General features: G+C 45.2%; 1 protein-coding gene across 1 annotated transcript in view; it reads left to right on the forward strand.

Moving 5' to 3' along the window:
• The first annotated feature begins 285 nt into the window (after positions 1-285).
• The window catches only part of LOC118409218 (ras-specific guanine nucleotide-releasing factor 1-like), a 36,092-nt gene continuing 22,411 nt past the window's right edge, over positions 286-13,966 (forward strand). The window contains exon 1 of the mRNA XM_035810087.1: positions 286-572. Coding sequence (XP_035665980.1) covers positions 312-572 — 261 coding nt within the window. The 5' untranslated portion in view covers positions 286-311. The remainder of the gene's footprint in view (positions 573-13,966) is intronic.

Consider the following 13,966-nt stretch of genomic DNA (forward strand, 5'->3'; position numbering starts at 1 on the left):
TTGCTCAGTCAGCACTTCGCGAAAGGAAGCTTTTTTTCTCGTGTTGTCGTCTCTGCGATGTTATACTCGCGGTTTACACCCGCCAGTTCTGCAGCTCTGGCTGGATATCGAGTTCTCACTCGTGAGTGATGACAAGGACCCACAGCGTGGACAAACGCTGGCGCGCTAATTTGGCCCCATCGGATTTCCAGGACTGATGAGAGACTTCGCATCGCTGTACTGCCTCTGATGGAACCACCTTGACGCACCGAAGGAACGTGCCAGCTTCATTCAGATTCTCCAGTGTTCACAGAGCTAGAGGAGAAGCCGCGATGCAGAAGGCCATACGGTTCAGCGAGGGGCAGCTGCTGTCCCTCTCGGCGTGTGCCCGCGCGGACGCCACCCTGGCCGGCTTCCTGTACAAGCGCAGCTCCGACACCGGCAAGTGGCAGCAGAGATGGTTCGCGCTCTACCAGAATTTCCTCTTCTACTTCGAGAACGACACGGCCATGCGCCCCTCCGGGCTGGCGCTCATCGAGGGCTGCCAGTGCGAGAGGGTCATCAGCACCAAGGGGAAGGACAACGAGAAACAGGTGGGGCCTTCTTAATCATGTTTGTCTGTTCACCTTTATCCGTGGGGCAACCTATATCCGTTGTGTATCAAAATAGGGTATTTGGGGGATCTTTAAGTCGATGGAAGGTAGTTTCACATTGTAATATCTTAAATGTGTTGCCCTGAAATCTCTGAATACCAATCTCTTAAAACAACGAATCTAAGTTACCCCACGGATTAAGGTGACCTAGCGTCGCCATGTTTGTAGAAGGGTTGAAGTAACAAGTGGCTATCACCTTTTCAAGATGCCAGCTCGGAGACAAGACGCTCCGCATTTCTGCACAATTATTGATCTAGCATCAACACCCCTTTGTGTGAGACGTCAGAAAATGATGGACAATGCTCTGACTGACTGAGGCCCTCCTGATAGCGGAGCACATAGAAGGTTTGAGGAAGGTGGTGAAAAGCACATCTCAACGGTTAAACGCAGCTGGGGACTGATAAATTAGACTCATTTGTGTGCCCTTAAGAGAATGAAAAATTAGACGTCATGTAGGTACAGATAGCCATATTCACTAACTGCGTTTACCAGTTACCATCCCTGATTTAAAAAATCGCTGCATTTTTCACCCGATCTTAGTTAGAATATTACTTTTGCTGCTTTGTTATTAAAAAAAACGGAAACCGAAGCACAAAAAACATCCGACTCATCCCACGGTCGATAGCTGAAAATAAGCCCTCTCGAGTATTTATATATACAACGCCTCCACAACAAGTAAAGAAAGTCTCTCTCTCCCCCGCACACCGCGCTACAGGTGATGCTCCTCGCACAATTGGCTCTCTCTGCTGTTTTATGCATGTGTTTCTTACATCACCCCGCGGGACGTCGTTCCGAATGCACATTCGCGCCCGCCAGGCCCCTTACCGCTAATAACACAGGACTTACAACGATCGGCGGACTTAAGTGATATCTAAGTAATGATCAAATGAACCTGGCAAATTGGGGCGTAGCTTAAACGAAACTGACGCGTGAAGGATGTAAATTCTATTGACTGTGATTGTCGAACCTGGTGTGTTACGCTGAAAGGTGGATATATGGGTTGCATAGATACAGATGCAGAAACTGGTGTGTTACGCCGAAGGGGGTTATACCGGCTATAGAGATACAGACACAGGAGCTGGTGTGTTACGCTGAAGGGCGGTTATACCGGCTATATAGATACAGATACAGAAGCTGGTGTGTTACGCTGAAGGGCGGTTATACCGGCTATATAGATACAGATATACAGAAGCTGGTGTGTTACGCTGCAGGGCGGTTATAACGGCTATATAGATACAGATACAGGAGCTGGTGTGTGACGCCGAAGGGCGGTTATACCGGCTATATAGATACAGATACAGAAGCTGGTGTGTTACGCCGAAGGGCGGTTATACTGATTGCAAATATATAAAGATCCCGTGTGAATTCTTTCCTAGCTGTTTCCGAATTTTCATATCGTTTTCCTTTACAAGACGAAAAATTGAAAATAGCGGCAAGACTTTACCGTAATTCTATTTCTAAAAGAGTCCTTAGTAATTTTCTTCTGTATGCTGATTATGTAAAGGTTTCCCTTCTAAATTAGTCACTCGGTTAACTGAAAGGATTACCCTAAAGATTCATTGATATATAAATCTCTGACATTGAACGGGGGGGGGGGGTATATTTACAGTGTCTGTACATGAAAGGGAGTGGACCGATCCCAAAGCCCCGCCCCCTGTTCGATCATGGTCCTATTTCTAACACCTCCGTCAAAAAAGCGCTAGTAGGACAAAACTGGTCGCCGGGCTATTTAGCTGATTATACCGACTGGCTTCTTTTACCTTTTTTGGCCAATAAAGTAATGCTATGTAGCTGCTCTCCCTCACAAAACAACTATACTCCATGGGCGTAGTCTTCTACAAAGAATAGCATATCATTTTCGATTGGCCATGTCTGTCCCACTGGGGCTACTTTTGACCGAGATGTTCGACATAAAAATTAAGAAAAGGGGGTTCTTTTTGTTCGATATGGCCTTCGACAAGATCGGTCCATTCCTGTACAGCATATCCTTGAATCGACCCAATGAAAAGTCCCAGAAGACTACTTCAGACGTCAGCACGACAGTCTCGGCTCCTCCGTTCTCTGATGAAGAACTCCGGTGACGACTCAATCCCCTGTCAGCACACCGAGCTGTCACGGAGGGTTGATGGACTGGTTATGGGATCTTAACGATGTATTAACCATTAGCGGTGTGGGGAAATGCATTTTCAACTGCCTGATTCACATGGACTGCAGTGGTAGATCTGATTATGGAAGGTTGAACACGCTGGGGACTTGGTGAGAGGATTTGTTCACGAGCGTTGTGATTGTGCACCGTTCAGGCGCCTTGGTGTGCTGATATCATCGGTTATGAATTATTGACCGTGAACGGAAATAATCCCGTGTAGACGGGTGAAAGAGAGAGGAGATGTCCCCATCGGGACAGTCGGGCACGGACTCAGGACGAGATTGAGATGTAGCCCTGCGGGTTCTGCTCTTCAGAACATTGGTCATGCGAAATTTGACCTGATATCTCACTTGTTATCTCTGCCACAACCATAACATAGTACCATAACAGAGGTATTGTTTATCTGTCTGTTTGTCTTGGTGTGTGTCACTACTTACTTGAATATTGTAGAGTGACATCGATATGCTACGAGACGAAAGATGGTGTTACTATAGACTGCCAGGATGAGAAGGTTAGCTTGGTCCTGTTTCAAAGTTGTTCCCGCATAGACAGCATTAGCGAGAAACTAGAAAACAAGCGAAGCACGGTCCGGTGTCAAATATATGCCCGAAAACTGCCCGGGGATTTCCAGTATACCTGAGGGGGGTGGAGCGTTGTAATGTTCAATACAGAAGTCTGGTCACGCTTCGGGCACCAGCACTAACCTGGACCGCAACCCTAACCCCGACCCCAAATATAACCTAGCCCCAACCCTACCCCTAACTCCTAACCCCGAACCTAGACCTAACCCTAACCCCTAACCCCTAACCCCAAACCTAGCCCCAACCCTACCCCTAACTCCTAACCCCGAACCTAGACCTAACCCTAACCCCTAACCCCAAACCTAGCCCCAACCCTAACCCCAAACCTAGACCTAACCCTAACCCCTAACCCCTAACCCCAAACCTAGCCCCAACCCTAACCCTTACCCCGATTTCTCTCACGCACACCACCCCATGGACTAAAAGCTCTAGAGGAATTGACATTTGGCTACGCATCTGGGATATAACAAAACTGAAACGGCGAACTTTGGTCCTCGTACACCATTACACCCTTTGTTCTGTACGTGTGACGGAGACACGGTGTATGTGATACTGTAGCCGCTATTAGTATATCTGGCCAATCCAGCCCATTGCGGTCCTCAGAGGCGCATGTCCCTATCGTCTCCATACCGGGCCGTAAGCCTCTATTGTAGAGAGAGGAAGCTAATTGTCAGCATATGATTTACGTACCAGCAGGGGGCATCTCTGAGTTCATTACACTCCGCCGTCAGTACATCAAACACACGAAAAGTGCTCCCGGCAAAGGCACTAACAAAGGCAAAACACCAGGATGACGAATCTGTAGAGCGGGCTTGAATCGTAGGGTTCGTACCTGATGTATAATACACATGAGATGTAAGAAGCTACCTGATACAGAAACTGACGTCCATTTTCCTATAAGAAAAGTAGAAAGCCCTTTTTTGTGTAAGAAATGGGCAGTTCTGACTGCAAAGTGAACACAATGGTTGATGCTGCACTGCGATAGTGCGCTCGGTTGTGTCGGTCCCTGGTGTTACTACCTACCTACCTACCTACCTAGTCCCTTGACCTCCAGGTCGTTGGGGGGACAAGGTAGACATGAAGATCGAGAGTTGCCTCCAGGTTCTTCTATCCCTAGCCAGGGTTATCCTCTCCTGGTGTTACTAGTACATGAAAAATATCGATTTCTTTCTCCCAAGGATCATGTAAAATGGACAACAATGAGGTAATGCGTTACCAAGGAAACCGCACCTTGCTGATAACAGTTCATTTCTGAACGTCTGGTCTGGTCTGGAAAATAATATCCAGTTACATGAGTAATTTCTGTTTGGCGCATCTTATTACCTAGATGTCCAACCTTCATGGACAGATCATTTATGGTGCCACCGATTCGGCACCTTGTTGATAATAAGAACGGTTCACTGACCGTTTCCAAAATCATATTAAGTTACTGAAATAATTACTGTTTGGCGTATCTTATTACCTAGACGTATAGCCTTCATTGACATTTTCTTCATGGTGTCATCGATTCCGTTGCTAGTTTCATTACTGATATTTTCGGAATGGATGTTAGGCAACGAGTATCTTTTGCTTACTCGACAGATACGAGTTGTCGCTGCTATTTTGTCAGTGAGAACTGAGGAGCAGTGACGATATTTGATACGCTCCTACTGTACATGTCGTCGTGGCGTCGAATGGCCTAGTGGTTATGCTAGTGGACACGAGATCAACATGTCAAGGTTCAATTCCTGAATAAATATTGTGATATACGGAAGGGCACCCAGCTGTAAAAATGAGTACCTGACTTCGGTTGGGGAGGTAAATGGCGAGGGAAGGGTAAAGATGGGCTCCGCCTTCAAATACTGTTCTCTAGACACAGTGAATAACGACACGTGTTTCTTTTTTTACTTGTTAGCAAATAAGCTTTGTTATCCAACAGTGAATGGAAACTTCAGCCGATTCTGCTTGAACGATACAGGTAACAACAGAGCAATCTGCTGTAGGCAGCCGTGTGCATGTGATTCTGAAGTCCATGTGTTGCCTACTGAAACTTCCCCAGGCCTTCCTAATAAAATATTCATGTATTTGACAAAATCATGGTTACTAATTAGCCAGTAGAGAGAGCCTGTCTTCGTAAGTTTCCTAACTACGCCTTGGTGGACAGATTCCCATGGTAAATTATTCCCCTATTTGGCTACCTGTTGCTATTTTAGCCGCCGTAAATAGTCTGTTGGAGAGGCACATTTTGTACAGGGAAAGGCGTTATCTTTTAAGAAGAGACCAAGTAGTGTTACCTACTTATTTTTGTATAATCTCCACAGGGCATTCCTAAGGCGATATTCCTGCATTTGACAAAACCCGGGTGACTAATTGGCCAGTAGAGAGAGCCTGCCTTAAGTTTTCTAACTGCGCTATGGTGGACAAATTCCCCTGGTGAACTATTCTTCTATCAGGCCAATCTTCAAATTCCCCTGCCAGGTAAATTATTCTCCTATTTGGCTACCTGTTGCTATTCAACCGGCGTAAATAGTCTGGTGGAGGCGCACATTTTGCACAGGGAAAGGCGTTGTCTTTTAAGCAGCTTTCCGATCATTGACTTCTCATCAAGTGGATGAGAGCCCATGTTCTCAGCAAAATCAGGAGGATCTATGCTCGGACGCTGGGCTGGAGATGAAGACGCTAGATGCATTATTCTGGCACTGACCCGGCCCTGGTATGTTTAAGCCGGCAGGGTCCTTGGGTGAATAATGTCGTGCCTGTAGTTAGGGAGAACAGCCGGCGCCAAAAATCCCACCGTTAAACACTACCAGGTGTTTCCAATGCAAATACAATTGGCGGGGGGGGGGGGGTCTCACTAGGGATGAGCCAGAACTAAAAAAAAACTTCAGAGCTCTTTCCTGCACACAGCCATCAATATGTGTAACAAGACTGAAGACAGTTAATAACGATGGCTACTTAATGTCCGAGATGTTGTTCACTATTTGCATATGTTGTTTCTCATTGTACATATAAAGTTTTGTTGTACATTTCAACGCCATTCAGGCTGCTATTATGTCTGCTATGTTAAAATCAATAGGATGGAGACGATGATGATGAGATGGCTTTCAAATACAATGGTGGCTGCTTGTGTTATTTGAAGTGATCACTGACAGTGAAGTGGCTAACATGAGTTATTTCTGTTAAACAGCAAACTTACTGACTCACGCATGGAGACGTCAGGCCGTGACCTGATAGGGACAACTCGTGTTAGAGCGCAGACTGTCATGCATGTTTGTAACACTGTCGACCCTTTTTTTATAATTCAGATGTGTAAATCTTTTAAGAGGCATATGAATGCCTTGAAGTACTGCCTAGAATACAAACCACTTGTTTTTTTAGCTTGCTCCGTCGTTCAGAGAAGGTATCTTTCAATATTTAGCTGCCACAATGACAGTAGGTTCGTAACACTTTCGGCTCTGTGATTTTTCCTTCTGATTTTTAAACATTCTAAGAGACAGACGATTGCCTTAAAGTACGGCCAAGAAAACAAGCCACTTCCCTTTTTATTCTTAGCTTGCTCCTTCCTGCAGAGGAAATCTCCTTCAACGTTTTTTGACAACGAGAGTAGATTATATTTAACATCATCTAAGTCAGAAAGTCAGAAAGAAATGTTGAACATCAGGTGCATCTCTTTGAATAAGAACCTTCCGGCACCACGGAGGCTTTGCGAACTATCCTCTCATGATGCTGACGAGAGTTTGAAAAGGCTCCTTCACAAGCTCCGGATGGTACCTGTACAGACGAATATGGATGAGAAAAGTCTGGCCAGTTGCCACAATGGCACCGGGTACGCTTTCAGTTTTGGGCATTATTGTTTATAGAGAGGACGTGGTTGAAAGTCGGACTTTCCGAAAGGTTTGCAGACAATCTTCCTACACGCCATGAAGATGTGGTTATATGGTTGATATTCAGATAATGTTTAATAAGTGGGAAGCAAGCTTTGCAGACTGTTTGAAGACAATCGCCGAGGACTTCACGAAGACGGCCTGAATCCTGAGCCTGATCCACAAGCTCACGTTGATGCCAGCATAGACGAATATGAATGAGAACCCTCTGACTAGTTTTGCTTTCAGTTCTGGGCATTGTCGTATATAGAGCGGACATGGTTGATATTCAGATAATGCCTAATGCATGGGTAACATCTTGAAAACCCTCTGACCAATCTCCGTAGACGTCATGAAGACGGTCTGAATCCTGACCCTGATCCACAAGTTCAGGTTGATGCCACCACCGCTGAACGTGGATGGACTCCGAAAAATCTCCTCTCCAGGGCATAGTACCCTTCACCAGGCAGTGGCATTGCGGTGCCTAAGCTTTGCCCGGAATCAGTACAGGACAGCGAGGTACCTAAGCTCTGCCCAGGATCAGTACAGGACAGCGAGGTACCTAAGCTCTGCCTGGGAGCAGTACAGGACAGCGGGGTACCTAAGCTCTGCCCGGGAGCAGTATAGGACAGCGAGGTACCTAAGCTCTACCCGGGAGCAGTACAGGACAGTAAGGTACCTAAGCTCTGCCTGGGAGCAGTACAGGACAGTAAGGACCTAAGCTCTGCCCGGGAGCAGTACAGGACAGCGAGGTACCTAAGCTCTGCCCGGGAGCAGTACAGGACAGTAAGGACCTAAGCTCTGCCCGGGAGCAGTACAGGACAGCGAGGTACCTAAGCTCTGCCCGGGAGCAGTACAGGACAGCGAGGTACCTAAGCTCTGCCCGGGAGCAGTACAGGACAGTAAGGACCTAAGCTCTGCCCGGGAGCAGTACAGGACAGCGAGGTACCTAAGCTCTGTCTGGGAGCAGTACAGGACAGCGAGGTACCTAAGCTCTGCCCGGAAGCAGTACAGGACAGTAAGGACCTCATGTGCGTCAGAGACATTACAGAATGTGGAATAACGAGGAAACCCGGGAGGGGAACATTACCTGGCTGGATTACCAGGGTACGCAGGAACCTACATGTGCTATGTCCTAGTACGTAAAGGGTTCGCCTTGCCTCCGGTAGGTCATGAGTTCGATATCCCCGGCCTAGTCATACTAAAGACTTTGAAATTCGTACAAAGTTCTTCCTTTGTTCAGCATATGGCAGATAGCCTGGCAAAGTTGTGTGGCCCAAAGGCTAGAGAAACAGAGATCGCTCCATGCACAATCTGGTTCAGGAAGGACTTAAAAACAAATTTAGGAGACCGGACTGATATGTGTCCAATTTGCAGCGATATGTGCCCACACCTGCGTCACAGACGTGATACCCCCGGCGTTTTGTACCGGCGCACCGGACGCGGGGACCGCAACAGGTACTCCCGCTGACGTCACCGTTGCGTAAGCCGTTGATCATCAACTTGGAACGGAGTAGAACTGACGAGCCTCTAGCCGAGCCTGCCGTCCCTCGCGGGTGCTTCAGGCGCTGTAAATAGTTCGTATTGATGGTCCAACTTTGACAGCTCTAAAAGAGTTGGACGTTAATTGGGCGCTGGTGGAAGATTGAGTAGAAGTTGACTCGAACTCCCCCGACATTGTTGGAGGCTGCATGCCGGGCAACTTCTCATGCAGGTGAACAACCGACAATGCATCATGCTGGTTTCTCCTCCTGCTCAAATGTGATCAGTTCTGACCCTGAAGGTAGCATGGCTTTCAATCTCTGGGTTATGTGTTCATTTAAGTCATTTATCTTAAGCCAGGCTTTCATATTCCAGTTCTCCACATTAAAATGTAATCGCGAGGGTAAGATTGCCAATCATCAGTCACTGGGTTCTGCATCTACAGTTTTTGAAGCTTAAGAGTCCTGTAGCTGCATCCAGTCTTTCTTCATCTTTTTCCAATGTGCTTTGCATACTACAAGCTTCCTTTAGCTCTAGAAGTTTCAAGATTGCCAATGTACAAAGCGTCATTATGTCAACGTTAATTAGATTTGGATTAATGTCTATTAATTGGATTTGGATGATAAAAAATCCTGTCCATGTAAAGATGTAAAGATACTCGTCACATACATATTCACAATTGCTATATTCTCACTTGCTGTTGAGCGACTATTCTGCATAGAGCGATGAACCGTTTGTTCCATTTTTACGTGGATATTTTTACGTTGACAAACACTCTAGGAACCAGATTCACAAGCCTAGTTACCGCGCACGCGTGAACAACAATGAGTGTGCACCTCAGGCGCTTTTATAGAAAAATCTGCACCTCAGCTTCACTGTTGCATCAATATGTGCATAATTCCGCCAGTCTTCCGGGCTGGCGGCCTCACCCCGATCCCAGCTTAGGCCTGGGCAAATCAATATTGCGTTTCCACTCACCCAATCTACTCGTGCAGTAGGGAACTACAGTGGGAACGCGTAGCGCAGCGGGACCGTGTTCGGCCCGTGACTGAGAGCTTGCGGGTTCGAATCCGGCTGCCGTGCTACCGATCTTGTGCCCTTGGCAAAGTCACTTTACACGACTTTCCTCATTTTACTCAGCGAAAATGAGTACCTAGCTTCGACTAGGGCCGTCCCTCGGATAGGACGTAAAATGGAGGTCCCGTGTCTGCAGAGAGCCATACCCCAGGCACGTTAAAGAACCCCCACACGTGCGATGGTGCGGTGTGCGATGGTGCAAAATCCGTCTAGAATTGGTGATTCTCTATAAATCACCCGGACTCCAGGAAGACTAGTGACTATCAGTCACTAATGGAGATCTGTATAACCAAACCAAACCAAACACCAGCAGAAAGAAACTGCCGTCCCTAGACTTTTGGGGTTGACCACTGGCAAGGGAAATGATACTTTCTATTGGACATTCGATAATAACGTTGAACAATTTCTAACATGCTCTATTTCTGTTGCTATAGAAGAAGCGATATGAACAGACCCAACAAAGTAAGGCCATCTTTCTGTTAACACCTGGTGAGACCACAAGTGGTCCAAATCGTTTCACCCAAACCCGAGATTCTTGAATTATGCTGACTACAAAAATCCGGAAACACAAAGACAGACATATAGACAGACACACACACACAGACACACCCAAAACTATATCTCCATTTTTTATGGAGATAATGATTTTATTGGGTCGCCTCCCTTGAAATCTAGAAAATTGTATGTTTGCTTACGTATTATGTTTTTTAAAGTGCGAAATTCTGCTTAAGATGCTGAAATGTATTTTAGAGTTTGACACAATAGCCTAATTCAGCTTTGGCATACGCTTCTTAAAAAGGCAAGAAAAGAAAAACAGAATCACTAGCTACCGATTTTTTTTCAAGGCCATAACGAAATACAAAATATTGTGTTGGTTTGTTTGCCTTACCGCGCGCCACTCTGCACCATATTATGATAAACCCTCCGGCATCTGATAGACAAGCGAGCAGAGCCATCCATCACAGCACACCGCACTTCAGCTCCGCGTGTGGCGGCAGCGGTGTGACGATGTAGAGTAACGACATTCCTGTGTTGTCATCTTGATAAACCTGAAAGCCGCTCTATTATTTAGCACGTCAGAGGCTTAATACAGAGTTCCAGTTTTTCGATGGCGCGTCAGTCTTTGATGGCGCTGTCGTCAGCCCGAGGAATAATAAACAACGTGGATACAGAATGAGCATCGTAAGGAAATCGTAAGGAAATGTTTGTGTTAGGAAAAGAGCATCGATACGGAATTCGTAAGGACATGTTTGTGTTAGGAAAAGGGCTTTCAGCCACTTTCGAACGATACACGATTCTCATCACGAAACAAGTTGACTAAATTCGTAAGGACATGTTTGTGTCAGTAAAAGTGCTTTCAGCCACTTTAGAAAGATACACGATTCTCATCACGAAACAAGTTGACATCAAAATATTTGAAAAATAGTTTCTTGTACATTTTGTCTTATATTTCCGATTGCGTGCTAATTTTTGTTTATAAACATTCACAACTACGTGGATATAGCGGTGTATTTTGTTCCTTGATGGTGTGTTGCCAAAGACGAATAAATCAAACGGAAGGGTTTGAATACACAATGGATCCTTTCTCTGAGCATAATGATTCCAAGGAACCTGTTGCAACCTGTTTATTTCTTCACGATCAGCTCAAATTAATCTTCTGGGCGCTTTTCATTGAAGTCAGGTAGTAGGAGGTACATGTAAGCGTCAGACAAAATATCAGATCTTGATTTCATGATTGAATATCTAATAGATCCATAAATATGTACACTATAAACATCAATCCATAATGCAAGGGAAACGTCACAGATTACCAGATTCCAGGATAAAGGCATCCGTTCCCGGAATTCTCTGAATTCTGATGACGATCAATAAAAGAGAGATTACTTCGAGCCTTCTTCATAACATGATTAAAGCTCTAAAAAAATCCATAAACATATAGACTATAAAGTCCTAATCAACCCATGAATGTGAATCTGTCTGTGACGAGAACGTCACAGATTCCAGGATAAAGTCAATCTTTCCTGGAACTCCTGAATTCCTGGAAGTGTCTGAATGCTGACGGGATCAATAAAAGCAAGATTACATCGACCCGTCTCATTCAGCAGATGCCCCCCAAACTCTCCTTATCTGATCTCTCATCACCCCTTCTCGCGCTCTGCTCGACGGTTGATAACAATCACTTTCGTTGGTCAATATCGGAAAATGTGCCCTCGTTCCAGAATGTACTGTTTTCATCTAGCCAACTGAAACCACTGGAATGCTTAAAGTGTCACAATAGGATTTATTGGAGTTTGGGACTAAATCGCTCAGTCCTATTCAGCTATCTGTATCATTCTGTATCTGTATCTATATAGCCGGTATAACCGCCCTTCGGCGTACCACACCAGCTTCGCAGGCACGCGGCGCGGCAGCAGCAGCTGGCTATATTACACCGAAGGACCCGCCACACCTAACTTTAGCACATCTATCTGCAAGCGTTCTTTAAAATTATCCAGCGAAGATGCTTATTCCGTGCTTAGTGATAACAAATTCCACTCTACGATAGCTCTGGAAAAATACAATTTTTGAACATATCAATCTTAGGTTGGTAACTCTGGTACTATCTGACCCAAATGTTCTGGACACGAGGCTTCATACACGCGTGACGTCAGCAATGGGTCAAAGGTTGTCGGACGACTATATCGCCCCCCGTCCCGGCTGACAGAAAGGTTGTGTGGATGTATTCTTTTGGTCCTCGCAAATAGTCGTTGGGATTCAAAGTGGATATGAAACCTATGAAACCTTTGATGCCCCATAATGTAATTCCCCAACTCAGGTAAAAGGAAAAAGAAAGTGATCTCGATCCAGTTTTAGCTCACTGAAGAGCTAGTCTTCCACTGGTCGTGACAGAGAGGACAGACACTATGTACAGTATTTACAGGTTCATTGTACCGGGGAAATTCCCCTAGCTCTTTTCGACAAGCACAGTGAACAGTGAACCACGGTTTAACGTCCTGTCCTAAGGACTGCAACCCTTTCCGGTAGCGTGCATGTCGGGTGAGTGACACAGCCGGAATCGAACTCACGGCTTCTAGTTCCAGAGGCAGGTGGAATAATACACAGAGAGGTATAACTGATACTGTGGTGATGATGATGATGATGCAGATATTTGTTACTGATATATTCAATAACGCTAACTTTGCACCTAATAACTGAAAATAGTTTATAATATTCAAGTCTGGAGGTATGTATTTATGCCTTTCAAAAAGCGTCACTGACTAAATGAATATTTAAGCTCTATCATCCTGTTAGTTGGTCTTAGTTAAGCGGGATAAGTATATAAGACTGTATTTGAAGTTCGTGTAAATATTACCAAGCAGTGCGTTGAGCTCGTGTGAAGTCAACGACCTCTCTAGTCCCGTAATCTTTACTTCATACAAATGGAGATACGCGACCTGTCCTGTCACGTGTGAGGATCTGTGATCAGACTTACGGGACAGGGCAGGGCTTAACGGGTTAGCTTTTCTACATGAGTCTACAAAACTAAAAATAGACTGCAGTAGAATAGGTTATTCCTTGTAGACAGTCAACTAAAACCAAGGTGTCGCGTAACACCCTGGTTTCGCTCCAACGATTATGTGATCGAGAGATGGTCTAGAAATAATTCAAATCTTCTTAAGCCCTCCGAGACGGTTCCTTTCATTTGCAAACGATTTTCCTAAAAGTGAAGTCATAACGAATGTCGTTATTTTAGTAATAAACTACATGACCGCAAATAGACTTTAAAGTATGTTATTAACACAAAATATATTTTGACACTCGTTATTTTAATGGTGAAAATGTTTATATGTAATATTCAAGATTCAATAGCACAATAGCAACGCAAACGCTGTATGATTTATTCCAGGTTAGAATCCTTACCCACCACTCGACTGGTTTCTTTTTCCGCACGTTAAGAGAAAATCCATCGGTCTATTTTAAGGCTTTGCTATTCAGCATATCTTCCCTCAAGCGTGGCCCGTGCAACAGCCGACAATTCGTCTTACATTCAGTAGGTCGTGAGTTCGATCCCCGGCTGAGTCATACCAAAGACGTTAAGAATGGTACATACTGAGAAGTTTATTTGCAAGTTCGTGCCTGAGGGCTAATTGCAAGTACATGGTATAAACATAGTGACAATGGACAGTCATGAACAATATTCTACTGTATTACTATACGCCAAAAAGA

This window comes from Branchiostoma floridae, chromosome 2 (genome assembly GCF_000003815.2).
Source record: "Branchiostoma floridae strain S238N-H82 chromosome 2, Bfl_VNyyK, whole genome shotgun sequence".
Taxonomy (NCBI): Eukaryota; Metazoa; Chordata; class Leptocardii; order Amphioxiformes; family Branchiostomatidae; genus Branchiostoma; species Branchiostoma floridae.